General features: G+C 37.1%; 2 protein-coding genes across 9 annotated transcripts in view; one reads left to right on the top strand and one right to left on the bottom strand.

Annotated features, from left to right (window-relative positions):
- Positions 1-4749, bottom strand: part of LOC133519022 (anoctamin-1) — a 50083-nt gene extending 45334 nt beyond the window's left edge. For 3 of the 8 annotated variants that reach the window (XM_061852887.1, XM_061852901.1, XM_061852909.1), the window contains exon 1: positions 4158-4749. In XM_061852887.1, coding sequence (XP_061708871.1) covers positions 4158-4388 — 231 coding nt within the window. In that variant the 5' untranslated portion in view covers positions 4389-4749. Of the gene's footprint in view, positions 1-742; positions 1147-1205; positions 2227-4157 lie in introns of those variants that run through there. The other 5 variants (XM_061852893.1, XM_061852942.1, XM_061852917.1 and 2 more) reach the window with 5 other exon arrangements.
- Positions 4750-5077: 328 nt separating this feature from the next.
- On the top strand, positions 5078-26509 carry LOC133519060 (dolichyl-diphosphooligosaccharide--protein glycosyltransferase subunit STT3A). The gene is made up of 13 exons (XM_061852954.1): positions 5078-5299; positions 6044-6211; positions 6320-6480; positions 7202-7399; positions 9650-9841; positions 10425-10578; positions 10845-10922; positions 12121-12281; positions 12527-12691; positions 16180-16368; positions 18190-18409; positions 21724-21912; positions 22401-26509. The coding sequence occupies exons 1-13, from the start codon at positions 5197-5199 to the stop codon at positions 22544-22546; spliced, it is 2124 nt and encodes a 707-aa protein (XP_061708938.1). The 5' UTR covers positions 5078-5196; the 3' UTR covers positions 22547-26509.
- The last annotated feature ends 606 nt before the right edge of the window (positions 26510-27115 follow it).

Raw genomic sequence — 27115 nt, 5'->3', positions numbered from 1 at the left:
GCATTCGGACGTCGTCTCCCGCGTCGATGTATAGCCAAGCAGACCGCAGCCTTAGACTGTTCACTAAGTGGTTCACTGTACCAACGCGATTTTTCCTATGACAAATACTTGCAAACAAGTCAGACACCAGCCCAACGCTATACTCACTTCTCGCTATCGTCGCCGGTCGGACAGCTGCTTAAAGTACGAAAGAATTTTGTCGCACATGAACGTGATCGTGGTAACGTCCTCTCAGAAATAAGTACATATACATATAAACATAAGTTCCATTATTTTTATTATACTTTTTACCTACTGCCGTATATCTAAACGGCAACTAAATACATTAATTACGTTATTACAATAAGCCTTTATTTAAATTCACTGCCCCGAAGTCTATCTAGTAATCAAGTCCTGCAAGTCAAATTGAACCACATCCCGGTTTCAGATTAAGCTATAGGTACTTTTGCATATTTATGTAACCACGACCACAATACACAATGGCTGGTCTGATGATTTAAACCATAGAAATTCCTCCTCTATGCCACCTAGAGTAGTGGTAAAGTAGGGATTGTTAAAATGCAATCCGACCTCCTTAAACACTGGCTCGAGTAGCAGGATTATTTTCGTCAAAATATGCCTACTTCATGAGTAGCACTATGAAAATAAAGTTAAGTAACTTAATTCACTAGAACTATATGATATCCACCATAACATTATCTCATTAAATCAATTAATAACACGCACGCAAATTACAGCTTACCTACTCTTTCCAATTCTGCAGGTTGTATATAGATGACTGTTTAAAAAGATGTACCTACAGTCGACGATTAAAGCTTGTGTAGAAAATATGACAGTATAACTGTAGAATGTATATTTCAGACCAAAATAAAGTTGTTAACATTGTATAACCCATAAATATAACTGATAGTTACCTACGGAAACAACACTTCGCAGGGTTTATTTTATTTAACAATATTTTTTTCGGTACGCTGGACTATCCTGGCCAAAGCCAACACGTAGAAGGCCTTTAAACAATTTTTATGGCATGTAAGAGGTACAGTTGATTTTATTTTACGTGAATAATCAGACCAACCTAGTTTGAACTAAATACTTTACCGCCTATCTATATAGATAATACAAAGTATATAGTAATGACTGCCCTAAAATATAATAACGAACATTGCGTTGGAATGGAAGTATTCTCAATCTTATGTAGCACTTACGACAGAATTCTTCTATCCAGCTAATTAGATTCCAATTGATTGCTGCTCTCACATTGTATAATTATTACTTACAACATTATAATTTGTTTCACTTCACAAATATCACCACTGAGTGAAGAAGAACGATCTATGACCTTGGCACTTCTTTCGTTATAAGACTGACTCATGTATGTTTGCTAAGTGATCATAGCTGTTATGTGTACTTGCTTATCTGCACTGCCTGTGTACAGTTCTAATTCGATTTCAGGTATGGTAATTAAAGCGAATTCACAGAAAAAAGCAGTTCAAAAAGTCACGATCAGAAACAGAGTGCAAAAGGAACAGTGTATCTGCATTATTATTGAAACACGAACTGGAAAATAATATAATCTATGTTTAGCACTACTTAAATAAATGAATTTGCCGGTGCCCGAGTTACAAGACTGGCGCGCACTCAAAACAAGAACATTGTGCTACAGCATTACTGTTTAACGGCATAATTATCGTGAGTATAGGCTCACGGGGGATTTGCATGTCAAAACCGTAAAGCGACTGAACTACCCGCAAGTAATTACTACAATTACTTCGCCGCCGTGTACATGTCTGCCCCACCTTGCAAACAATATTTAACTATACTTTACTCACCTACATTTTTATTAGCATTCGATGGAAACAACATGTGATAGTTGAACTTAACCGTCATTTAAGATGGCTGACCGGTATCGGTATGAGTTTCCCATGAACGGAACCTTAACAAGCACAGTTACAAGACAACAAAATGTCCCAGTGACAATTTGGAATTTGCGACGTGCGCTATTGCATTTCATTCGAAAATATGATTAGATTCTTATACCACTTCTAAATGATGACTTATTGGGGAGGAAGATCGGCTTTCGTTATTAAAAACAAGCAGATTACCAGCCATTTAACTTAAACATACAACCAAATGGTGGCAATGTATGTAGTATGAACTTTGCAGCGTCGGCTTGCCACGAGTGACGAGTGCACAGGGCGAGCGCATGGTTTACAACTGGCGAGTCAGTCAGCAAATCAGTACACTGTCTAGTATGAATACTCTTGGGGACCGATTGGCTATCTCGAGTAATCGGCCGAGCACTGCGATTTGTTTAGACATACCGGACGCTCGGTGGAGAGCACCGATTCGCCACTGTACTCGTTAGAGTCGTAAGGTAAGGGCCAGCCAATAGTTAGACAGGGGGCCTATCGCGAAAATTGAAGTTCGTCGATTGTGGGCATTTTTCTCTGTCACTCTAATTACGTCTTAATCAGAGTAAAAGAGAAAGATCCCCGCAATTGGCGAATTTCGGTAGGCCCCCAGTTTACCGCGACAATGCAAGGCGCACTTCACTGTAGAGTGAACTATATTCAGCGAGTTATTTAATGTTACAACCAATAAAAATTTGATAAGGAAATAATCAATGGCGATAATTGAGACCAGAGGTCAGCCACAGTCTATGCTGTAACAAATGATCACAAGGCCCATGTTAGGTCTACAACTGTACAAGCAAATAAATTGCCAATCTGATCAATCAATTAAATTGAGGCTAAACGTGTTTTACGTCTACACGTATGTAAATATAAAAGAGATTGCCAATTTTTATTACCTAGACATCTTGAGTGAGACCAAGCTAAGTTGGCAGCCGTTTTGATACCCCAGACAGTAAGTGTAATTTAAACGTAATAAGAAAACTAATTACGAATTCAAATGTCTAATGAAATGTTTTTCGATGTTGTTATCCCTTGCATCAATACATGCTCTTAAAAGAACGAGCGACGATCTGAGGTAAGTTTATTCCCAGTAGTTACCACTGGTAAAAGGTGGGGTTTTTTTTTCTCAGTAGTCACCACCCAAATATTGTCAGAATTCAATTAAATATTCATAAAAACAGTATGCATAGTATATTATAAATATAGAGTGCTTTAATAAATAATTATAATAAGTCGATTAGTATTTCAGTAAACTGAATAGAAAGTGCTAAAAAAACCATAAAACACACTGTATCATTAATAATCACTTGAAGAACGGACAATTAAAATAATCTAAACAGATAATTAAATCTACCCTTATATGTTATTATTCCCAGTAGTTACCACCAAACCGAGTTGGTGGTAACTACTACAATTTTTTTCACAGCCATTACCACAGGTAAAAGGTGGGATTGTTTTCCCCAGTAGTTAATGCCAACTTTTTGTTAGATTTCAATACTAATAAAAACAGTATACTATAAATATAAAGGCTCTTTAATAAAAAAATATAAGTTGATTAATGTTTCAGTAAACGGCCTTAAAAGTGATCAGTGGTAAAAGGTGGGGAAAAAAAAATCCAGGAGTTACTTCTGGTAACAACTTAGTGGTAGGTAAATGGTGGGAATAACCATGTTACAATTTTCCCAGTTAAATAAATGAAATTAGCTCAGGACCAGGACAAGTAACATAAGAGTAGTGGCCGAGTTTAGGCTAAAAATAAATATAAGGATGATGATGATTGCCTATAGTTTATTATACAGCATTTTAATTTGAAATGTTAACTAGCAAATACTGGATCATTGTGTAAATTCTTGTAAGAGTTGTTAAGTGCTGAATAATTGGGATAGTTTGTTAATGACATATATTAAGAATCTATTGTATTCTAAATGGATTCTATTAGGATTACTATCACCTTATCATTCTTATGTAATAGAAACTATCACATGTCCTTCGCCAGAGCTCAAACCACCCCCAAGCATAACTTCATTTTAATTAGGTCAGCAGTTTAAGCTCGAAAACGTAAGAGACAGACAGAATTACTTTAGCATTTGCAATATTATGTAGGCATAAAATAATGATGGGTGAATTGTTTATTTTGTAGTGATATAATAATTAATTATAAATTAACATAATTTTAAAGAAAAGAGATATTGACCTACCTATATATTCAAATATATAAGTAATCAGTAGACATAAATAGCTTACTTGGTTAAAGTCTCCATCTCCATCCTGCAGTAGCTGCTGGAGCGCAAGGTCATTGCGCTGCGCGTCCGTCAGGAAGGCCTCCGTTTCCACCGCGTCAGACCGCTTGTGGTGCAACTTCACGCTGCCCGCGTAAATAGGAGTTGCTATCTTTGGCGTAAACACATTATCCTCAACCTTTTCTAGTAAAGGCAGCGGTATATCTTCTTCGAGGGACGGATCGCCTTCGGACATCACATATGATTCCTGATCTTCGATACTGCCGACTCGTTAAAAACTTAGGTCTAAGGAGACTGTCATGTCCTTATAGAACTGATGGCTTTCGGGTATTAGTCACTGAATGCAGCGCCGTGAGACTGAATTCTAAATATATATCCTAATATTTAAAAATAATTTAACACAGTATAAATACGCTGACTAAAGCGGAAAACCCACAACAGTTAACAATAGAAATTGTATAGAAAAAACAAAGAATAATATTAAATTACATATAGACTTCTGATCAATTTCCAATCTCAATCTGACACTTGCGGCTCTGCCGGCCTAGCCAAGGTGACAGCACGGGTGACAATCGCTATCGCTTCGACAACGAAACGCTTTGTGCCTCTCTATCACTCTTTTAAGTTCTTCCATATTAGTGCAACAGTGACAGTTAAGTTTCGATCGCTACGGAGCGTAAGCTATTTACATGTTGGCTGCCCGGCTTGTATATAGACCACAGATTCTAGCGTCTAGCATTATATTTTAATAATCTTGGGTCATGTTAGAAAGAGAGGCAAACATCGACTGCATTTATAATATTGCGACCCGCATATCGAGCCAGGGTGTTGGTACCAGTTGGTACACGTCAGAACTTAAGATTTATTTTTATAATCTGGCAACAAAGCTTGCCACGCCGCCTGAGGTCTGTCAATTTACTTGCGTCGGTGTCTGCAGAAAATACTGTGTTAGGTTGCCGGCGAAAAATTCGTTTATTCAATGTTAATTGTACCACTTATGTGAAATAAAATATAAAGAACTTCACGACCAAAACACTACAAATATGACTGCGGAGACGCAAACTAAGGCTAAATTGCCTCACCTTTCGTCTGATAAGCAACTCACTTTTATAAAACTGGCTGTTTTGTCAATGGTAGCGATTTTATGTAAGCATTTATATTTTCTTCTTTATTTTGTTAATACCGTCCCACTATAGTCAACTTAAATCTATTTGTTACACTTTTGGAACAATACTTTCATAAAAAATTGTTCGTTGTCAAAAAGGTAATATAGAAGCCGCTTTGTGCGGTAAGACGTGTGTCGAGAAGAGTCCCAGCAAAGATCGCATTCAGTAAATAAGCCTACTTGCCTATTAATATTGTATTTGTAACATGACAAAGTGGTCAATATCTTACTCTATTGTGATGTGTGTTGTAAATGATTTTTGATAGTTATGAGGGGACACAGCAGGGACCTGTCCACACCTTCCCAGAAAAAAGCCTTTAAATGGCTTAGCCGTTCATCAAATAGCCCCAACGATTGGCTTTCTCTTTGAATGGCTTACCCGTTCATTTGACACCCAGTCCTTTAAATGTAAATAAGCAATATTTGATTAAATGTTTACGAAGAGAAAGTTTAAAATGTCATAAGTGTTATAATTTATAATTGATACCCCTTCAGGAGTTAGCGCTTAGGAATGGGTATCAGCTTATCCATATTATGCACTTAAAAAGCTAAATGAAAGGGTTTTAGTCAGCAACGGCTTTGGTTAGCAAAGCCTTATGAAATACCCCTTCGAAAACCTTTGAAGGGGATACCGGACCGGTCCCTGTGACACAGTCTCTGATAGATTAACAGTGGAGAGACCTGCATTGATTATGTTTATGTAATGTAGTTACTTTTGCTTTCAGCATTTGCCACACGTCTGTTCTCTGTTCTACGATTTGAGAGTGTTATCCATGAGTTTGATCCTTACTTCAACTATAGAACTACCAGGTATCTCACCGAGGAAGGTTTTTACAAGTTTCACAATTGGTTTGATGATAGGGCATGGTATCCCTTAGGCCGGATTATTGGTGGTAAGAAAGTTTGATATGTATTGGAAAACTATTTGATTAAATATTCACATTATTTAAAAATATATAATTTTACTTGGATGACAGTATATTGTTTGGTATTGTCCACAGGCACCATCTACCCTGGTTTGATGGTCACGTCCACAACACTGTACAACATTATGCAGTTTATGAACATCACCATTGATATTCGCAATGTGTGTGTGTTCCTTGCACCGTTTTTCTCATCCCTCACAACCATTGTGACATACCTTTTGACTAAAGAACTAAAGGTACAGTCACATGATTATCATTATGTACAAAAATCTGGAAAACCGAGATAACATAAAAACCCAAAAATGCGCGTTTTCCCAGGGATAAGACCTAGCTAGATCGATTTTTCACCCCCGAAATAGCAAATTTCATCGAAATTGTTAGAGCTATTTCTGAGAGCCCCAAAAAATATATATATATACAAGAACTGGTTGTTTAAAGGTATAAAATAACTTGCTATACAACTATTTCCCTACCAAAGTAACAGCCTATGTTCTTTTTAGGGTTCTGACCAACAGGAAAAAACGGGACCCTTATAGGATCACTTTGTTATCCATCCATCTATCTGTCTATCCATCCGTCTGGATGCCTGTCCTTCCATCTGTCTGTCAAAACCCTTTTTCTCGGGAAAGCGCAAGGTATCGAGTTGAAATTAAAACCATATACTCAGGTCTACAATCTCTTTAAGCTGTGAAAAAAATCAAACATGAAAAAAAGATACGGCCGTTTATGCCGCAAAAAACGTATATTTCGATTCTCTGAAGGGAATCAAAATTCATAGGGTTCTTCCCAATTACCTAAAACTATGAAATTTGGCAAGTAATATTGTCTTATACTACAAGTACAGGAAAAACTATTAATTTGTAGAAAATAAAAAACCACGGAACATGTATTTATTGTAAGAAGTAACTGTTATTGCACTTGAATCTATCTGTAGTTGTTATTTTTGAATGCTCACAGGATGAAGGTGCGGGGTTGGTGGCTGCAGCCATGATCGCTATCGTGCCGGGCTACATAAGCCGCTCTGTGGCTGGAAGCTATGACAATGAAGGCATAGCTATATTCTGCATGTTACTTACTTACTACTTCTGGATCAAAGCTGTCAACACTGGAACTTTGCTGTGGGCTACAATGACTGCCTTAGCATACTTTTACATGGTAACTTTAAACATATTTTCTTATAACAAATTTCTTTTGCTGCTGGTGCTAGTCAGTGTTCACTGAGTATTCTAATTCTTTAATTTAAAACGTTAGATATGCATTGCTCTGCTCTGCTTCATATTCATAAATCAATCATCAAAAATCAAAATAGTCAGAAATACTGTAATACCTGATTGGTCAGTAAACTAAAAGACTTGCTTGTATGGCATTAGCCTTAAATGCCAATCATATATCATAAAGATGAAACCTTCACCCTGATAAGTGTATTTGTGCATTTTTCAGTTTTTGCAGTTTCATACAAAATATTTATGAAATAGTACTCTTGTTTAATAATTGTGAATCCTTGTTTAGACAGCTATCAATATCTACAGTTCTAAACCTGTGTGTTTCTGTGCTTATTTCCACTTTAGTATTTAGCATAACTATGGGCTGATTTCATAAAATTCAACAGAATAGCAATAATTGTTTGGCATATGGGTGGTAATACTTATCATAATTGGCAATAGCGAGTTTAACAATATGCAATGCAACATATTATCTGATAAAAAAACATGATGACATCTGCCTTGACTCCAAAGACGCTGGCAGGATTCCTTGGTCAGTTTTTCTTTCGTATATGACATCTGAGGGCCTACCGCGAATACCGAAGTTAGTAAATTGCGGGTATCTTTCCCTTTTAGTCCAATTAGGGGTGAGAGTCAGAATCTCAGAATGGCGGGTGTACCTAAATAAAATTAAATGAAAGCCATACCATATTTTTGTACCTAATTTGTACTATTTGGTACCTCCTTTAAAAAAAATTGTACCTCACGGTACTTAAAGTATGCTATGTACCGTGAGGTGCAAAATTTTTTAATGGACGTACTAAATAGTACAAATTAGGTACAAAAATATGGTATGGTTTTCAATTATTTTTATTTAGGTACACCCGCCATGCATGGCATGTAACACCTCTGGAGTTGCAGGTGTCCATAAGCTGCGGTGACTGCTTACCATCAGGCGGGCCGTATGCTTGTTTGCCACCGTCGTGGTATAAATAAATAAATAAACTAGAAAAATGCCCGCAATTTTCGAACTTCGTAGGTCACGGTAGGCCCTCTGTTTCAGTTTATAATTTACATATATGGTGTTTCTACTTAAAAAGGAAGTAGCACTTCTAAATATTTTCCATTCTCCATGATTTTTTACTATGTTATTGACACAATGAAAAACTAGGTTTATAAGTGTTCCTTTTTTTTCAAAATTTACAAAAAAAAAATTTTTTTTTTAAATCGGAACCTTAAACCTAGAATATATTAGGTATGCTAAAGCGATTGACATCAAAATCATAGTGATTTGTTAAGATTTAGTTAATGGAAAACGTTTTCTCCCGATATACATATAATTTCATAGAGATCCGTAGAATCAAAAGAGCTCGTAATTTTTATAATGTATAACTTGGGGTACTAATTTAATAGAAATGCCCAAATAGATGTGGAAAGACCCTAAATCGTGTTTCAAACGCAGCGTTGTATGCATACTCGTAAAACAAAGTTGCTCTATGTTGTTTTAATGTGGGAAAAATGTCATTAAACGCAGATGTTCTACAGCGGCCGCACTTAAACGTGTACGAGAGTTACGATGCCGCTAATAATCGTTTGTCCCTTTCCATCATACCAATACGTCGGAAAAGGACAAACGATTATTAGCGGCATAGTAACTTTAGTACACGTTTATGAATAAGGGGGTAAATATATCTAAACTTAAATATATTACAAAACAAAAAACCCGACTGCCACACACGGTATTCAAATGGTTTTTTTCACAAGATTTTATTTGATCACCCACATTGCTATGGTATGACACCCCCCCCCCCCCCCCCTCCATATTCTGCGGGCCACGCCGTTTTCCTGATTAATCCGCGTTCGCCGTAATCCGCGAAAACATAATGTGCAAGTCAATCAGTACGCACCCGTTATACTTACCTGCGTATTTTACGTGCAATTTATGTTCCCACCCTCCCACCGAATAAATAAATACGCAAGTACATAAATGTAACAACCCATCACCAAAAGTACAAAACTCGACACGTGTTGCCGAGTGAAACTTGCAGCACGCCAAGAGTTGGAAATCATACTATTATTAATCCTATTGTTTCGAATATTTTCGCGAATCTGTAATTATCTTGCCGACTGTACTTATCTTGTGGACTGTCCTGGGCTTATGAAAATGGGGTGTTGAAAATTAGTGTGCGTGTCCCTTATCCAGGTATCGTCGTGGGGCGGCTACGTGTTCCTGATCAACTTGATCCCGCTGCACGTGCTGGCGCTAATAGCGCTAGGCCGGTTCTCGGCGCGCGTGTACGTGGCCTACAGCGCGCTCTACTGCGTCGGCACCATCCTGTCCATGCAGATCTCCTTCGTTGGCTTCCAACCCGTGCAGAGCTCCGAGCACATGCTGGTAAAGTTTATTTTGAACGTCATGGCTTAGATTTGTGTAAATTAATATTTATCAAATTTAAAGCATATAAATAATACTACACACAAGAGGTTTACTGTAATGGGTATTAAATTTTTAATGTAGCGGAGCTCCCTGAGCATGCAGTTGTTAAACAACACAACACTATTTAGGCATATTCGAATATATATTGAAGAACGTATATCTCAATGTAAACAACAAGATCGAGTGACATGATGATGTCAAGCAGACAAAAATTAGAACATAGGTGAAATACAAAATTGAAATAATATTATCATAGACATACATAATCGTAAGCCAGTACAAAACTAGTTCTAATAATAAGTATATACACATTACATTGGAAACCAAATCCAACATTTAAAGCATGCTTTTAAGCATCTTTCGATAGAATCAGGTCATATTGCTAAAATATAAAATATTGAATTGTCTATCATATCATACCTTACAGACAATAGATCATCGCATCTTCTTTTCGACAGGGATATATTGTTAGTTGTTGAAACCACTTAATAAACACATAATAAACGCATGTTAGCCAGCATCACGAGTGTTGTATGTGCAGGCGCTGGGCACGTTCGGCCTGTGCCAGCTGTACGCGTCCGCGCAGTACCTGCGCACGCGCCTGTCACCGGCCAATTTCGAGCTGCTCTTCAAGGCGCTGCTCTCCACGCTGCTGGCCACGCTGGGCACCGCCGTCGTCGCGCTCACCATCACCGGTACGGTAACTTAACGTTTAGTTATGATCTGGCAACAGAGGATGCCAAAGATCTAGCCAAGGGAAATTAAAAGTCTCGTAAGTGAACCTTAGGCTGTGAAGTAATAGAGCAACTGGTTTAGTGGTTAATCAACGGCAAAATAAGACAAAAAGTACGCCATTCTTTAGAATGACTATCAGGTGAGAAACAAACTACTAAAGAAGTTTCAATATCTGTGTATTTCGTTTTTTTATTGCAATTAAATACATGTATTGTTTCTGGTATAGGTAAAATCTCGCCGTGGACTGGCAGATTCTACTCGTTATTGGATCCTTCCTATGCCAAGAATCATATTCCAATTATCGGTAAGTTATTATTAATTTACAAATATGTAAGATATTGAACCCTCCCCACATGTAGGCTATCTGCATTCGTGTACCAAGAAAATTGAACTGCGAGTAATCATTTTCCTACTCCTCTACTGTTATCTGTCATTTATGCATTCATTAACACGAATATAAGAATATACATAAAAGATTTCAAGAAAAGTCTATATTGTCTATTCCTCATAAAAGCTCTTGTGCTTTTATAAGCTATAATGTTACTGCGATTAATGGCTACCAACCTAACAAAACCAAAACGAATACAGTTTTAAACTAAGTGCATTGCTGCCAACTTACAAAATATTCATTTGGTTGCATAGTAAAAATAATTACTTCATAAGTCAGAAACACGCATGTGACACCCGTAATATAGCAACACCCATAGACTACGAAGACCGCTTAGCGTTGCTTGTTAGTCTCCGTAGGCTACGGCGGCCAAAATTGAGAAAAAACTGTCCAAAAAATTAATTTAGCAAGTAGCAAGTACCAGGGCCTCATGAGTTACGAGGAGGTGTCGCCGACCGGCCGGCCGCGGCCCGGGGCGGGCCGGGCGCGTCACAAGGTATGCTCGCGCGTCTTGGCTATATACTTTTGCTGTAATTTGTTTACCTAAATTAAGATTTATTTTTATTGACTCGTAGGAAAAATATTGTATGCAACGTTGTATAAGTAGGTCAAAAAATTCTCGTGGCGTATTCCTTTACAATGTTCGCCTACGCCTTCGGCTCCGGCTCACATTGTAACTCACGCCACTCGCCTTTTTTGACCCTTCTTATACAACTGTTGCATAAAATACTATTATCTCCCTAGATTTTGCAAGATATCGATATCAACACAACACAAAAGGCAAAGAAAGATTTTCATTGTTCGCTTTAGCTTGCGAGAGCGTGAGGCCGTCAATGACCTTATAACATCTCTGATTAACAATGTAATGTGTTTGTTATTTTGTGTTTTAATTTTTCACAATATTGATAAATTACTGAGGAAGTAAACGGAGCTGTCCTGTCTGTTTGGGTTTTTCTTATTTAATGCACAAGTACATAAACACACACTACACACTCAAGAAAATGTATCCTGTCTGTAAGGGCGTAACCTAAAAATCAGCTCTAGATTTTGTTAACTTTGGGATGTCTACAGAAAAGTAATAAAGTGTGTTTGACCCGAATGTGAATGTTGGCAGCATCGGTGTCGGAGCACCAGCCGACGTCGTGGTCGTCGTTCTACTTCGACCTGCAGGTGCTGGTGTTCCTGTTCCCCGCCGGTCTCTACTTCTGCTTCGCCAAGCTCACCGACGCCAACATCTTCATTATCCTCTATGGAGTTCTCAGTATCTATTTTGCTGTAAGTTATTTTGTAGAAAATTGTACTTTATACTGATATTACCATGTTAGGTACTTGGTGAACTTTAACTGTTTTTTTTTTTAAATGATGATAGAGAAGCTTGAGCGCGTGGAAGGCGACGTCGAGTGTAATCATTCCGTCGACTCCGCGCAATGATTTCTTAACACTTTGCTCTCTGACTAAAACTTGTTTATGTTATTTTATTGAAGGTTTTAAGTATGATCTTAATGTGTCGAATGTCGCAGGGCGTGATGGTCCGGCTGATGCTGGTGCTAGCGCCGGTGATGTGCATCGTGTCGGGCGTGGCCGCCTCCAGCCTGCTCAGCCTTCATGTCAAGGACATAGAGCCCAAAGTCGAAAAGCACGACAAGAAAAAGAAGCACGAATATAATTTGGTGTTCCGCTCTGAGGTGAGTACCAAACTACAATCATTTGTACAATTTTATTTTTAAAGTATTGTAACCATCCAACGTTCTATTTTGCTTTAGTTAAACATAGTTCTTGCACCTATCCTGTAATGAGTTTCAGGCATTCTCCAATCTGAACTACATTATACCGCCATGCAGCAGGAGGCCCCGGGCTTGAATCCCGTTAAGCGTGTTTATTTGTCACGAATATTTATTCCTGACTTATGGATGTTACCAATATCTATAAGTATGGTTATCGTCGCCCATAGTACAGTTACGTCTGAATACATTTACACGATCGAGGTGCCAAAAATATGTATACACGACCTTATGGCCCATATATTAGGGTAGTGTGTACAAATTTTTGGCACTTTGTCCGTATCAATATTTCCAGACGTGACCGTACACACTCTGCTTAGTTTGGGACTAGTTCGACCTGTGTAAGATCGTCCTCAAATATTATTTATTTATTTATCAATCTTATAGCGCGCGCCGGGAATCGGCAATTCGTGGATGAGTTTCGATTCGACGAGGTGAACGAAGTGAACCGAGTCCGACAAAGATGACGAATCCACGAATTGCTATTCCTGCCGAGGCATATAAGTATAGTGCTTTTCCCCAAACATGCGAGGAAATCCTTAATAATAATCATCATCATCAAGCATCACTCAAATCGAACCTTCATGTCAAAAACAATTTGCCTACCTTCCTATCTCACTCTATAGTCCGTTTTTTAGCATTAGAAAAAAGGTAAACAATCTTTACATGTCTTATTATTGAGAATCGCTTTTTTAAAATCAGTAATTATTATAATTGTGACATATTTGCCTTGACTTATTTTTCAGAAGTGTTCTTCAATAAAAAGACACGTCAAAATCGCTTACCTTCTTTCTAATACTAAATAAACGGACTATATCCTATAGCTTGCAAATTATGATTGCTGACCGAGTCGTGTAGACGCGGCCCGCGGCTGTAATACATAATTGGCTGTTTGCATTCATTTTTCTTATTGCATTATGCATGTTTAAAAAAAGTAAAATACAATGCAATAATAAACTTCCCGGCTGCTAAAACAGGGCAATAATGGCTGGAATTATTTCAATTTGGTTTTAACCGTAAGGAAGATCGCGTACTACTATTATTATTATTTTATTTATTGAGAAACAAACAGTCTTAAAATAAACGTATGGGCAACTTAGCTAATAGCTACAAATTGTTTTCGTTATAGACCTATAGTTTCCTAATTTTAAATTTCGATGTACAATTGAATAATTAATAATATTGTAAACTTATAGTCTACATAACAAAAGCGTAAATATATATTAAAAAAAATAGAGAACTGAGAAAAGACTTAAATAACAGGTACCTACTATCAGGTTGCTATTTTAGCTACAATAAGGTGAACATTTCCAAGCATATTAGAAAAAAAATACGTTAAATATTGGATTTCTCTGTATAATTTCTTCTTAATCGAAATGAAAAGTAGGGGGTGCCCTCTTTTTTGCATAAAATGGATTGTCATATTTTCACATAGCATAACATGATTGGCATAACGGTATTTCGCATAAATGTCACTATAATAAAGCTTCAAATCGCCTAAAGAACTGTGTTCCTAATATACAATGTGTATGTCCACGTATAGTCGAGCCGTTAACCACGTATAGTACGATTCATTTTATCGACAAACCCCCCATACCTACGAACGCATTGTATAATGCACATAATATTGTTTGGCCATATATACTAGTATTTTATACAATCGTGATATAATAGAGAGCTTTTCAGTCGAGTATCTTGCTGAGTTGCCTAAGTAAGGTACGAGATTGAAAAGCTTGATTATATCACTATTATATACAATATTTTTTGTACAAGTCATCTATAATAATACTTTTTTCACTATAAAACCTAAATAATTAATGAATATTGGTAAGTATCTCAGTAGACAAAAGACATAAACGCGCGACTATTTAGACCCGCCCCGCGCCCGTTTAGTATTTTCTATGGGGGCGCCGCGGCACGTGATTGGTATTTTTTTTACAATTGACTACAGCGTTTCGAAATGAATATTATACTTGAGTGGGGAGCCCATACATGAAAAGTACTACGCAATTATCGAAATCTTAACACATTCACTGCCGGGAACTCATCTGGTGGCCGCTCGTGAACTTTGTTCAGATGCCGGACAACCCGCTGGGCGGGTTGATTTGTACGCAGCTATAGACGACCGGTTTCTGGGGTAGTGCGCCGTTTTTTGTCTGGCAGTGAATGTGTTAATTCAACCATTACAGTCGACGAGTAGAAAAAAGTACTAAAAGTACGGATTTTTATAACTTCAAACTTTATAATGTTCCATACCTCTAACAGATGCTTCTATTATTGTTGAAAATCCTAACATTGTTATAGCTAAAATTAATAATTTATTATATTTTTAGGCTGTATAAAACTACGTAGCTTATACTACTACACTGTGTTTATTTGTTTGTAGGGCCAGCAGGGGCCTAGCCAAGATGACAATCGTTCATAGAAAACGAAACAATAAAACGCTATTATTTATATACGTTTTTACGCTGATCTTAGTGTTCCGTTTGGTTTTTTGCAAACGGTTGTCATCTTGGCTAGAGTTCCAGGTCAGGAATGTTAATAGATCAGTTGAGTACCTACACAAAGACGAACTGTTTTCATAAAAGCAGGTTAGTTTAGGTTAGAACTGCGACCCCCACAAAGACGAACTGTTGCCAGAAATGCAGTAAGGTTAGGCTAGAACTGCGACCCTCACAAAGACAAACTGTTGGCATAAAAGCAGGAAGTAGGTTAGGTTAGAACTGCGACCCCTACAAAGATGGACTGTTATTAGAGAAGCTGGTTAGGTTAGGCTTGATATTATGCATTAAATATAGTAATGTCAAGGAGTTAATATTGGGTAACTTACGCATTAGTAGTATAAGTTTTAGGATATTTTTATTTAGGCTATTCGGGTTCTGCGTATAGAAGGATTCGATATAAGAATCTTATGACATTCCACCTGTAGGATAGAAGTTTATAAGGCAAGTGTATGCGCATAAAAAAATAGGATATTCGAATTTAGGCTATACGGGTTATGCGTATAGAAGAATTCGACATAAGAATCTTATGACATTTAACCTGTAGGGCGAAAATCTTTTAGCAAAGACAAGTTTATGTGCATAAACATTAGGATAATCAATTTATTCGGATCAATATGTAGTTATAATTTCCTCAAAAGGATTTCCTAAAGGTTGTTATGCCAATAGTTGTTATGCGAAGTGAAAATAGGGAAGAAAAATGTATGCATTCCAATATAGACCAGAAGAGTATACAACTCGGGCATGAATGCCAATTTTATCCTCGACCGCTTCGTTGCTTTATGTGGAGGCTTTAGTGTTGTATAATCTACTGTCCAACTAAATATTGATGTTATAGGTAGGTATTAGGTGTGCGTGTTGTAGCAAGAGTACGTTTGTTGTTTTGTGCAGGTGGGCGCGCTGTTCGTGTGCGTGCTGGGCTGCCTGCTGGTGTCGTACGTGTTCCACTGCACGTGGGTGACGTCGGAGGCGTACTCGTCGCCGTCCATCGTGCTGTCGGCGCGCGCGCACGACGGCGCCCGCATCATCTTCGACGATTTCCGCGAGGCCTACACCTGGCTCAAGATGAACACTCCCGAGGTACTGTCACACACACGCCGGGCCGGTGTCGGACGTGCTCCGCTGCACGTGGGTGATACGTGCACGCCCGAGCTATACTAGCGCCCCATGTCAACGCCAGTTTTAATTTACAATTCTTATATTCATACTAACGGCAACCATTTTAACTGATCGGTGGACTTTATTTCTTTGCAATCAGCGGATCTTATTTTTATATGTACTTGTGTGGATTATGTAATATATGTTTGGCCACTTTAAACCAATACATGACAGAAAATGAACTATTTATCATTTACCCGTTAAACTACTCCAATGGGAGTTGGTTCCTACTGCTGAACAAAGAAACATCTTATTTCAATTTATTCAGTATGATATGTATGTACCATCAGCCGTAAAAGTGCATGGCGACTTTATCAATGAATTCATTCATAATTTCTCCATGCAATTTCGTAGGTCACTAATAATAGGTGTTACATTATATACAGTCAGATCATAACAGCCTGTAAGGGCACACAATAGTATTATTCTATTCTAGGCTAGTCTATAAGATAATAACATTTTACTTGTTAGTATATAAATTATTCTTCTTCTTCTTCAACCTAGCGTTTTCCCGGCCTAGCGCCAGCGTCCGCTTTCCTACTTAATCTTCTCCACTTTCCCCGGTTTTCGGCATCCTAAGATGTGAGATGTTCTCTTTCATGTCCGCTGTCACGACGTCCAGCCAGCATAGTATATAAATTATTAATAAGATAAAATAGAAATTAATGTTGGCAAGTCTTTTAATTAAGTCTAGGAGTATAACGTCAAAAATATATTGATAAATAGTTAAATGAATTTTAAATAAAACGAATTTTTTGTTTAAAAATAGCTTGTTATGTATGAAATGTGACAGGAACAAAATTATGAACATCTGCACAAAATTCTATTCTTCTCTATATTCGGATCCATCCAACTCGCATGCTACATCAGAGTATTACTCTGCTAAAACTATCTCTCTTGTCACAACCGAGGAAGTGGGTAACGCCTTGTCCACGATGAAGTTCGACCAAAGCCCTGGCTGACAGGACTAGACGGGAAAAACTAACCTTTTACTTCCCATTGCCAAATTATTAAATAACATCTTAAAATCAGGACAATTACCCTAAAAGCTGCTTCATTCTAATATGATACTTATACAAGAAAGGCGATAAGTTCGACACAGGCGACTATCGAGCAATCAGTCTGGTATCGCAATCGCATATTTACAAAACATTTATTAAATTTATCAAGTGTCGCATTGCTGGGCAACTCGACCGACATCAACCCCCCGAACAGACTGACTTTCGTCCCGGATTGTCCACCACCGACCACCTTCACATACTCAACAAGATCATTGAAAAGTGTAATGAATTTAAGATCCTCCTGTATTTAGCATTTATTGATTACAGTAAAGCATTTCATGGCATAACCCATTATGCCATAGTAACAACACTCATAAACCAAAACATTAACCCTACAAGTACTTATATAAATTTAATCAAAAATATACAAAGTAATAGCACCACCGATATTTAACTTCAGTACTCCTGTCCGTCGTTCCCTATACAACGAGGTGTCAAACAGGGTGATCCGCTGTCTTTTAAAGAGGACTTTGCCCAGCTGTTGGACACTTAAACAGGCTAGGAAAAAAATGTACGAAATCTACAGTTAAGTTTAATTTCAATTTTGATTCATATTCTATTTATAAATCTCAAATGCCGCAATAGATTTTGGCTATTTAAATAGCTGAAAATATTAAAAATGACCAAATTCAAGTGAAGCGGACACATGTCCTCGATTTCAACATGGGACCATTATTCGCAGGACGCTAAAGTGATGTCGTGGTGGGACTACGGCTACCAGATAACGGCGATGGCGAACCGGACGGTTATAGTGGACAACAACACCTGGAACAACACGCACATCTCGCGCGTGGGGCAGGCCATGGCGTCGGGCGAGGAGCGCGCCTACGAGATCATGCGCGAGCTCGACGTCGACTACGTGCTCGTTATATTCGGCGGGCTTGTCGGCTACTCTTCTGATGGTAAACACCACTATTGGACAATTACGTAGTGCCCTAACGTTGGGTTTTTATGAGATCTGGCCACAGTACAGCCGGGCGAAATAGGCTATTACATTGGGAAACACTGCTCTGTTCAGTTCAGATCAATTTAAAAAAAATGTGGATTCTAAATTATTTGCTATTCGCTGGATGCACGACTGTCACCCAACCTAGCATCTGCAAGTCTAGGGGAAAACGTGAGAAGATGTAGTGAACATCATATAAAAGTACTCCAAAACTAAAAATTACTGAACAGTCATACGACTTTAATCTATCAATAGAGTAATTCTTGAGGAAGGTTTAGGTATATAACGACGACTATTTGACGACTAGTCTGGCCTAGTGGGTAGTGACCCTGCCTACGAAGCCGATGGTCCCGGGTTCAAATCCTGGTAAGGGCATTTATTCGTGTGGTGAGCATGGATATTTGTTCCTGAGTCATGGGTGTTTTCTATGTATTTAAGTATTTATAAATATTTATATATATTATATATATCGTTGTCTAAGTACCCTCAACACAAGCCTTATTGAGCTTACTGTGGGACTTAGTCAATTTGTGTAATAATGTCCTATAATATTTATTTATTATTTATTTATTTATTTATTTATATAAGGTAAATTGGTTGAAATATGACGATTTCGAAAAAATCACGCTGGCTAGGAGCTTTAATCGAAAACGCTGCCTAATCCGTTTGAGTTATAACACAATGTATGGTGGGGTTGTCTCTCTTTCACGGGTCTACGAAAAAATCCGTGATGGTGAATGTCTATCTTTTAAGGATAACTTTACCCATTCTTAACTTCTAGAAGAATATCACATTATATGTGGCATTTGCAAAGCTATTTACACGGATACAGTATTAACAATTATCAAATTAAATACGTTACTTATATTAAGCATTTCATACAGATTACAATGGTCCCTTACACCGTGCAATTTAAATGACTTATAAATTTCAGGAGTAAACGTAAATTAAAGTTCAATTTCAAGCCATATAACTTGTACGAAATGTTAAAGTCGCTATCCTTGATAGCTTCAATTTCTACCACCGCATGCTACTCACCCCCACCAAGAATTTCGCACGTAGCCAATACTATGAAGTTTTTAAGAAAGACGCAAGCATTTATGCCTCAACATGGTAGAGTAAGACCAAGATAAGACTGCAGCGTTCGATAAAAAGTAGTTTTTTAAAAATGAGTAGGGGCAACACCACTGAAAATGGATTAAATAATCTTTATACGTGTGATTTTTTTTCTATCATATTTACCTCTATGGAAAATGTAAGCTGTGCACTATGGTTAAATAAATTAAATTCCAACACTAAATGTCACTATTAATATAATTATATACACGGTGCCCGTGAGCATTGCAAGAGAAGGAAAAAATGTTAAATGAGTTTGTTTAGGTCAATTTCACAAAAAATAAATTATTGTTTATTTATTTTTTCGATTTTTTGTATGTATTTGTACATAAAATGTAAACGCTATGTATTTGTAAAACTGTAACTGTGTAAGTTTTTTTGTAAAATCTATTTTTTGCAGCGTTGTCCCTTGACATCTATCAGTAAGGATATTTGGACTAGGTCCCATAGTGGCAACATTGCCATCAAATAGGCGTTTTGCACTAAATAACAAAAAAAATTGTTTTTTTTTTGTAAGTGGTTTAACTTTGAAATTAGTTTGTAGGACATTTTAGTCTTTAAATATGATCAGGAATATACTGTTAAAACCTCTCGCAATGCTTACGGGCACCGTGTGTATGCCAAAGTCAAGTCGAAGGTTCTGCTTTGTCGCTTACTATAATGACGAGATTTGCTTGCATCTTCATACGAATAACAGCGTCCTTATGGCAAGCGACAAAATGGCACTTTTTGCTTGGAAACGACATATCTAGGTACTAATCTTCATAAATGATATTAGGTGAATGTGTCATTTGTCCTCATCAAAAATGATTGAGCTTACAAAAGCTATATTCGCAACGGCCTAACGGTGAATAGGTACGGTACGGAGGGCATGCAATATGCTGTGAAACCTTAGTGTAAACCAACGTTTGTTATCTACATATGGTGCGGTATTAAGATGTTTGTTTCATGCCACTTACCTGACATCAACTTCGATGTCGTAAACATTGTCGTTTTTGAGCTTGAATCGCCTCGTGCTGATGTTTTACTATTGTAAAATTATTCATCATGCGGAAAAGTAACTCACGCTCGCCGCTTTTGTAAGGTTTCACCATATTTTCCCGTTTATCACAAAACACGACGAATATTTAAACGATTCTGACAATACACATACCATGTGAATGTCGTGTTGTGACTGCTAAATAACATTGCCCCATATTGTTTTTTATTAATTTCCTGTCAAATTATTGCGTTGCAAACTTATCTTGGTCCTACTATACGATCCTCTTTCTTTATATGAGAGCTTGCCCTGTATTTAAGTACACTTAGGTGTAAAACTGTTCCAATAGTTGCATCTTAGTAGAATGTGGAGAAGTTTATGTCGGTCAAGGGAAGGGGCAGTACTCCTTGAAATTTTCTACAAATCAGCCTATCATATGATGTACGGTTATTTTGTAATTAGAATCGAAAAGTAGAAAAATAAACACATTTTTATTTTTCCAATATTTTTATTTCCTCCTATGGAAACTCAAAATAGGGAACCATACATAATTAAGAAATTTGACCTCTATAAAATCATCATGAAATCGTTTTAAAGGGGCATATTTTTGATGTTACTTTTAGGTGACTAAAACTTCGGTGCAAAAGTGTACCATTTTTAAGTAGTTATTTATTTCAATGTTCTCTGCCATAACAATAAAACCATTTTCATTATTCAAACAGTTGATACCTCATTTTATAGCTAGAGGCTGAATTCCTTAATTATGTGTGGTTCCCTATATTGAGTCTCTTTAGGAGAAAGTAGAAATATTAGAAAAATAATTTCTTTTATTTTTTATTTTGCGATTCTAAATTACGAAATAACCGTATATTCCAAGTATATCACATGTTAGGAGGATTTGTAGAAAATTCCAAGGAGTACAGTTATGTATTAATCATGTGCCCCTCCCCTTGTTCTACATCAACTTCTCCACATTCTACTATTGGGACAGTTTTGCATCTAAAGGTATATTTTATAAAACATTAAATTTCTGTACAGGAAACTAAGCCATTGTATTCAACGAATGCCATTACTGTTGATGAAACTCATAATAGTTATCAATTATGAGTTTCATAAGCATGTAAGTTGTAAAGGGGCATTAGACACCGTTAACAGTGTGATCCACTTGTGTCCAGACATCAACAAGTTCCTGTGGATGGTGCGCATCGGCGGCAGCACGGACCGCGGCGCGCACATCCGCGAGGCCGACTACTACACGAGCGCGGGCGAGTTCCGCGTCGACGCCGACGGCTCCCACACGCTGCTCAACTGCCTCATGTACAAGATGAGCTACTACAAGTTCGGCCTCGTCTACACCGAGGGCGGTAAGTGTTTATAAAACCCTGCCAACTTACCCTTCAGTTCGGTCTCATTACCTAACATACCCTTAATGGGCTCCTGTCACTCTTATTTTGTTAATATTCTTTTTCGGACCTCTACTCAGTTCTTTTGTGGACGGCCCTTATTATGTTAGTACTATATAAATTAAAACATGTTACAAGTCACTTACTTCACTAAAGCAAACCATAATATTTATTATAACGCTAATGGCATTAAATGGAACAAGAAACACGTAAAGTACTAACATAACATACTGATAACTTATCAGTTAGTAATAGCTTATTGTAAAACATGTTACCAAAGCTCATAACACACATAGGTATTCACACTACGTTTGTAAGGTAAACGTCTTTGTAATTTGACTCTGCCACCTCTCTGGCTAGGAAATATTGTTGAAAGTATTGAACGCAGACAAACTCCAGTAAATGTAGTATTATGGTAGAATAGTGACATTGATGATGGTGTGTGGCAGGGCGGCCGCCCGGGTTCGACCGCGTGCGCGGCGCCGAGATCGGCAACAAGGACTTCAACCTCGACGTGCTGGAGGAGGCCTACACCACCGAGCACTGGCTCGTGCGCATCTACAAGGTCAAGCCGCTGCCCAACCGCGGCGTCTGAACCCCCACCGTCGTTCTTCTGAGACTCCTTGTACAAACAAATGTCGTTTATTTGCACATGGAATAGAGCTCTTGTCCTAAAATTTTATAAATCAAAACAAATGCAACTTTGTTCCTTTTGTGAACTCGTTTTAAATTATTGTTATTAATTATGTATGTACATTTTTTTGCACATGGGCTCAGAGCACTTTTTTTCTTTTCATTCTGTAATATCGCTCGTATTTAGGCCTAGGTATAGAAACCCACTGTTAATCATTTTTACATTATGCTCCATTGAAAACCTTTTCTACGTAATGCATCCTATCCGGACTGAGGTCGTCACTAATTTAACCTATTGAGATTTATATCACGAATATTTACTGCCTTTAATACTATGTATCATTAACTAATAACTTATCATTTATCCAGAAAAATAAGGGTTTGACCTCGGAATGAGAGAGAAACTCGGGTAAGTAATGAAACGTATACGTACTTATGGTATATTCCATAGAACATATCTTCTTCCTCCTGCCCTTATCCCACATTATGTGGGGTCGGCACAACATGTTATTTTCTTCCATTCTCCTCTATCTTTACAATAAACATATAAACTCTAATAGTGTAATAAGTATTTAAAAGCATAACATTCACTAAGAATAACGATTATAACGAATAATAACGAAAAATATTATTTCATAATTAATAACAGCCTTTAAGTATACTATCATTTATGATAAAATTCATGTAATATAATGTTGAAATAATATAAGTTTAAAAATATATAACAAACATTACCAATAATTCCTTTTTTTTTTTCATTTGCATAAACCATGTTTTTTTTAATGGTTTATTCGCTTTCTAGCTCTCATTCCGAGGTTGATATTATTTTTGGGCAGTGTAAGTAATGGCTTTCGCTATACGAGTAAACTTGATATTTGATAAAGTGAACAGAAACTAATCTCTACCTGTCCAGCACAGTCGCCATCAAGATCTCTGTCCTAAGTACAGGTGCTCAAAAATATCACACATAATTATTGCAATAAGGTTATATGCTGATATTACTCGCTTTGATTAATCTGATAGCAACTGTACGTTCTGGTCAGTCGTTAAGATTGCTCATACTACTCTGACTGTCAGTCATATAGCAAAAAAGATACTACTCTGACTGTCAGTCATATAGCAAAAAAGGCAGTTATTGGTTGGGTCTGTCCGTATGTCATAGTCATAATTTTACTCAGCAACTTAGGTGATTGTGAATGTAGTTGTATTGTGCGAGCTGCTACAATGTTTTGTAGTTAAATGTCTATAAAAAAGGACAGTGCGCGTCTGAATTACTCTGTATATGTTATATATTAACACTAAAATTTATTTACGTAGGTATAATAGAAAATTATCTCTTTTTATAAAACTGCTACTCAATTTCTCCAAAATATCAAAAATGCACAACATTAATATTCAAGTTTTCACTTCTGCCGGCACTCCCGGACTGCAACCCATTTTTTTTTAATAACGCAATGCAATTGACATTTACTTTCAATAATAACAACTTACTAACTTGTTAAGAGAATGTGGAAGCTAATATGAGAGTTTTTAACTGAACAATATGGCTGTTAGCTGACGTACAAATAAAAAAAAATCTGAAACTCAATTTTCCCTATATAATCCTATGAAAGGTCAACTTTCAGATTAGGAGAGATGAAAAGTGTATTTACTTACTTACACTGTGTATCGTAGTTACAGTGTATAGATCATGTCATTCAGGACGACGCGTGCCTTGACCGTATTGTCATTTTATTAAAGTTTAATTAGACAAATCTGCGCGTCATTGCGGATGACACGAACTATATTGAATTTACATGGTACCCCTGCCATCAGGGCTTCGCGGGAGATATGTGCAGTCATGGTCCAATATCTCCTGGGATTCGGACGATCTTGAAAACATCCTGCCTAAGCTGGTTATCTCGTCAACTTGTTAGAAGTCTGTAGCAAACGCTAGTAACTAGTAAAAAAATCAATACTTTCTAATGCTTTGAAATTAATAGTTCATCTTATTGTACATTTATTTTTTAACATAATACTTATATTATTTTACCATATCGAAGAAAGCACAAAATACAGTGTTTATGTATTATCGTTATAAGAATATTACTTTTTTGATATAAAAACCAGCTTGGACATTAATTTTACGTTAGCACTTAGCTTCAAACACAATTGAAGAATCTAGGGCGTAAACGATAAAAATATTGTTTATAAAATATGCTTTTTGCACATGATACAGTCAAGGTATTAAATATCGACACGTACAAAGTGCCAAAAATATGTACACACGACCTTATTGCCTATACATTAAAGTAGTGTATACATATTTTTGGCACTTTATCCGTGTCGATATTTAATACCTTGACTTTGCGTATATACTATACCTGCCATAACTTTTAAATTTGTTAATTTTCTCTCTAAACATCAAATAAAGTACATTTAACTATACTTTCAATTGCCTATACTAGACCAAAGGAATAGTTCCCGATTTGCCGGATTTAGTTAGTACGTCACAATCTGTCTAAACCAAAACCCGACGAAACAAGAATCTGGCGAATCGGGGACTATTCAACCAAAAAAAACTTTAAATCATGTTTATCCTCTGGAGTTTTCAATTACTGCTTTTCACATCTGAAAAACTGTCACACATGAAAGTCTTGCCCTAGAGCTAGACTGAGGCCCTCAGCACGCTGCGCGTAAGCATAAGAGACGCGTAAGCGTATCGCGATACGCGCGTAGAAAGAGAGCGCTACCAGCACCTACAAGTTCAAATAAGCCCGCACACGAAGCGTAGTCGTAGCTTAGCGTATGATATTTCTCTCGTCATTAAGACAGACGTAGCGTCGTACTACAGGCGTAAAAATTCTGACATAATCAAATAATAAAAAATATTCATTTGACGAGAATTAAGATCGTCGACACATCTGCTAAAGACATCTGACGCCAGTGACGCCATGATTTCAACTAATAGTATTTCACTTATAACACGATTACGCTTACTCGACGCTTAGTGCCCAGAACTCTGCGCGTCTTGTACTCGTAACGTTTTTACGATACGCTTACGCTCCGTGTGCTGAGGGGCCAACTCTTGCTCACTACAGTCATCGAGCGAAGCAGTTTGCGACGCCCTAAGTATTGTTTTTTATTATCATTCATCCAATTTATTGTGAAGTATTGTACTTTGTACAGTACCGGCCAATAATGTACACCTGTGTTGTGTGAGCATGCATAGAGTAAACAATATAAAGTTCGTAGATTCCATATTTTACTACATAGTCATTTTATACAAAAATATGATGAATACTGCAATGAAATACTGTGAATTACAATAGGCTCTAATTTAAGTTTATTATAATAAAAGACGATGGAATTATACGTATTACGGGACCACTCTGGACAACGGTGCCAAGAGCGAGGCGATACTGGAAGGAGTTGGAGGAGGCCTTTGCCGGCAGGCCGACAGGCACACTGAACTAAGAAACTTCATATGACTATTCAAGACAAAAGAAAAACAACAAACATGTTCAGATCAAAGGGGATAAATATATAAAAATGTTTAAAAAAAAACACTGTTTATGAGACTAATTTTCTCATCGCTGGCACAAGGACTACTACTAGACTACCTAAAGTTAGTAAGCAAGGTGGAAATCATATACCAATAAGTAAAAAAAAAGTTCTACCGTAAAAACATAGAGGTGATATATTATATTGGTCGGTACTTTAGGTACTATGTCGCTATTCGTGCAATATGTTTTTTTGCAGTGAACATGATTTCCTAACTTCTTTATTATATTTATGAGGTTTTTTACTTCTAGAATCGTCAGTTTATATTGTGCGCAATTAATGTATGTTAGTCGGGTATATTTTGTCCTATAATGTCAAACCGATTCATGGAAGTTGTAATTTTTTTTATTTTTATGTAAAATAAAACGATTAAAATAATTTACATTTATTTTCATTTTGTACTAGGCCAGCACATAAGCTCTGTCACAAAGTTTATATGTGCTACTCTGCAGCGGCGCCACCATAATGAATATAAATGAATTAAGCGCCAATTATATCCAACCTTCTTAATCAACGTTTTCGTTTCACGGAATATCAGCACATCGTTAATAATATTTGAAAAAATGTGGATATAATTCGCACTTTATATAGTGAAATGATTGTACCTGAAACGTACACCATGTACGTATAATGTTTATGGATGTACCTGTACTAGGGAACGAAATAATGGGCATTGGAAGTGGCTCCGCTGGGCTGGAGAGCATAATCTGCAGCGGAGCCACTTAGTAGTGTTTGTAGTACAAACACTAGTAATTGGCTCTAGAGTATGCGCTCCAACCCAGCGGAGCCACTTATAATGCCCATTTGTACTCATAGATAGAAATTATATTAGGTACTTTTTTCTCTTGTATAAATTGATTTACTAATGCTGTTTATTACGTATCTACGTTTGTCCCTAGCGCTGGTACAGCCATAAACATTACACGTACATGATGTACTTTACAGGTACATCATTTCCCTATATAATTCATTGATTTTCATTTGGTGG

The sequence above is a fragment of the Cydia pomonella genome, chromosome 1 (assembly GCF_033807575.1).
Source record: "Cydia pomonella isolate Wapato2018A chromosome 1, ilCydPomo1, whole genome shotgun sequence".
In the NCBI taxonomy this organism is placed as follows: domain Eukaryota; kingdom Metazoa; phylum Arthropoda; class Insecta; order Lepidoptera; family Tortricidae; genus Cydia; species Cydia pomonella.
The sequence above is the reverse complement of the archived record's forward strand: the minus strand, read 5'-3'. Positions and strand labels throughout refer to the sequence as shown.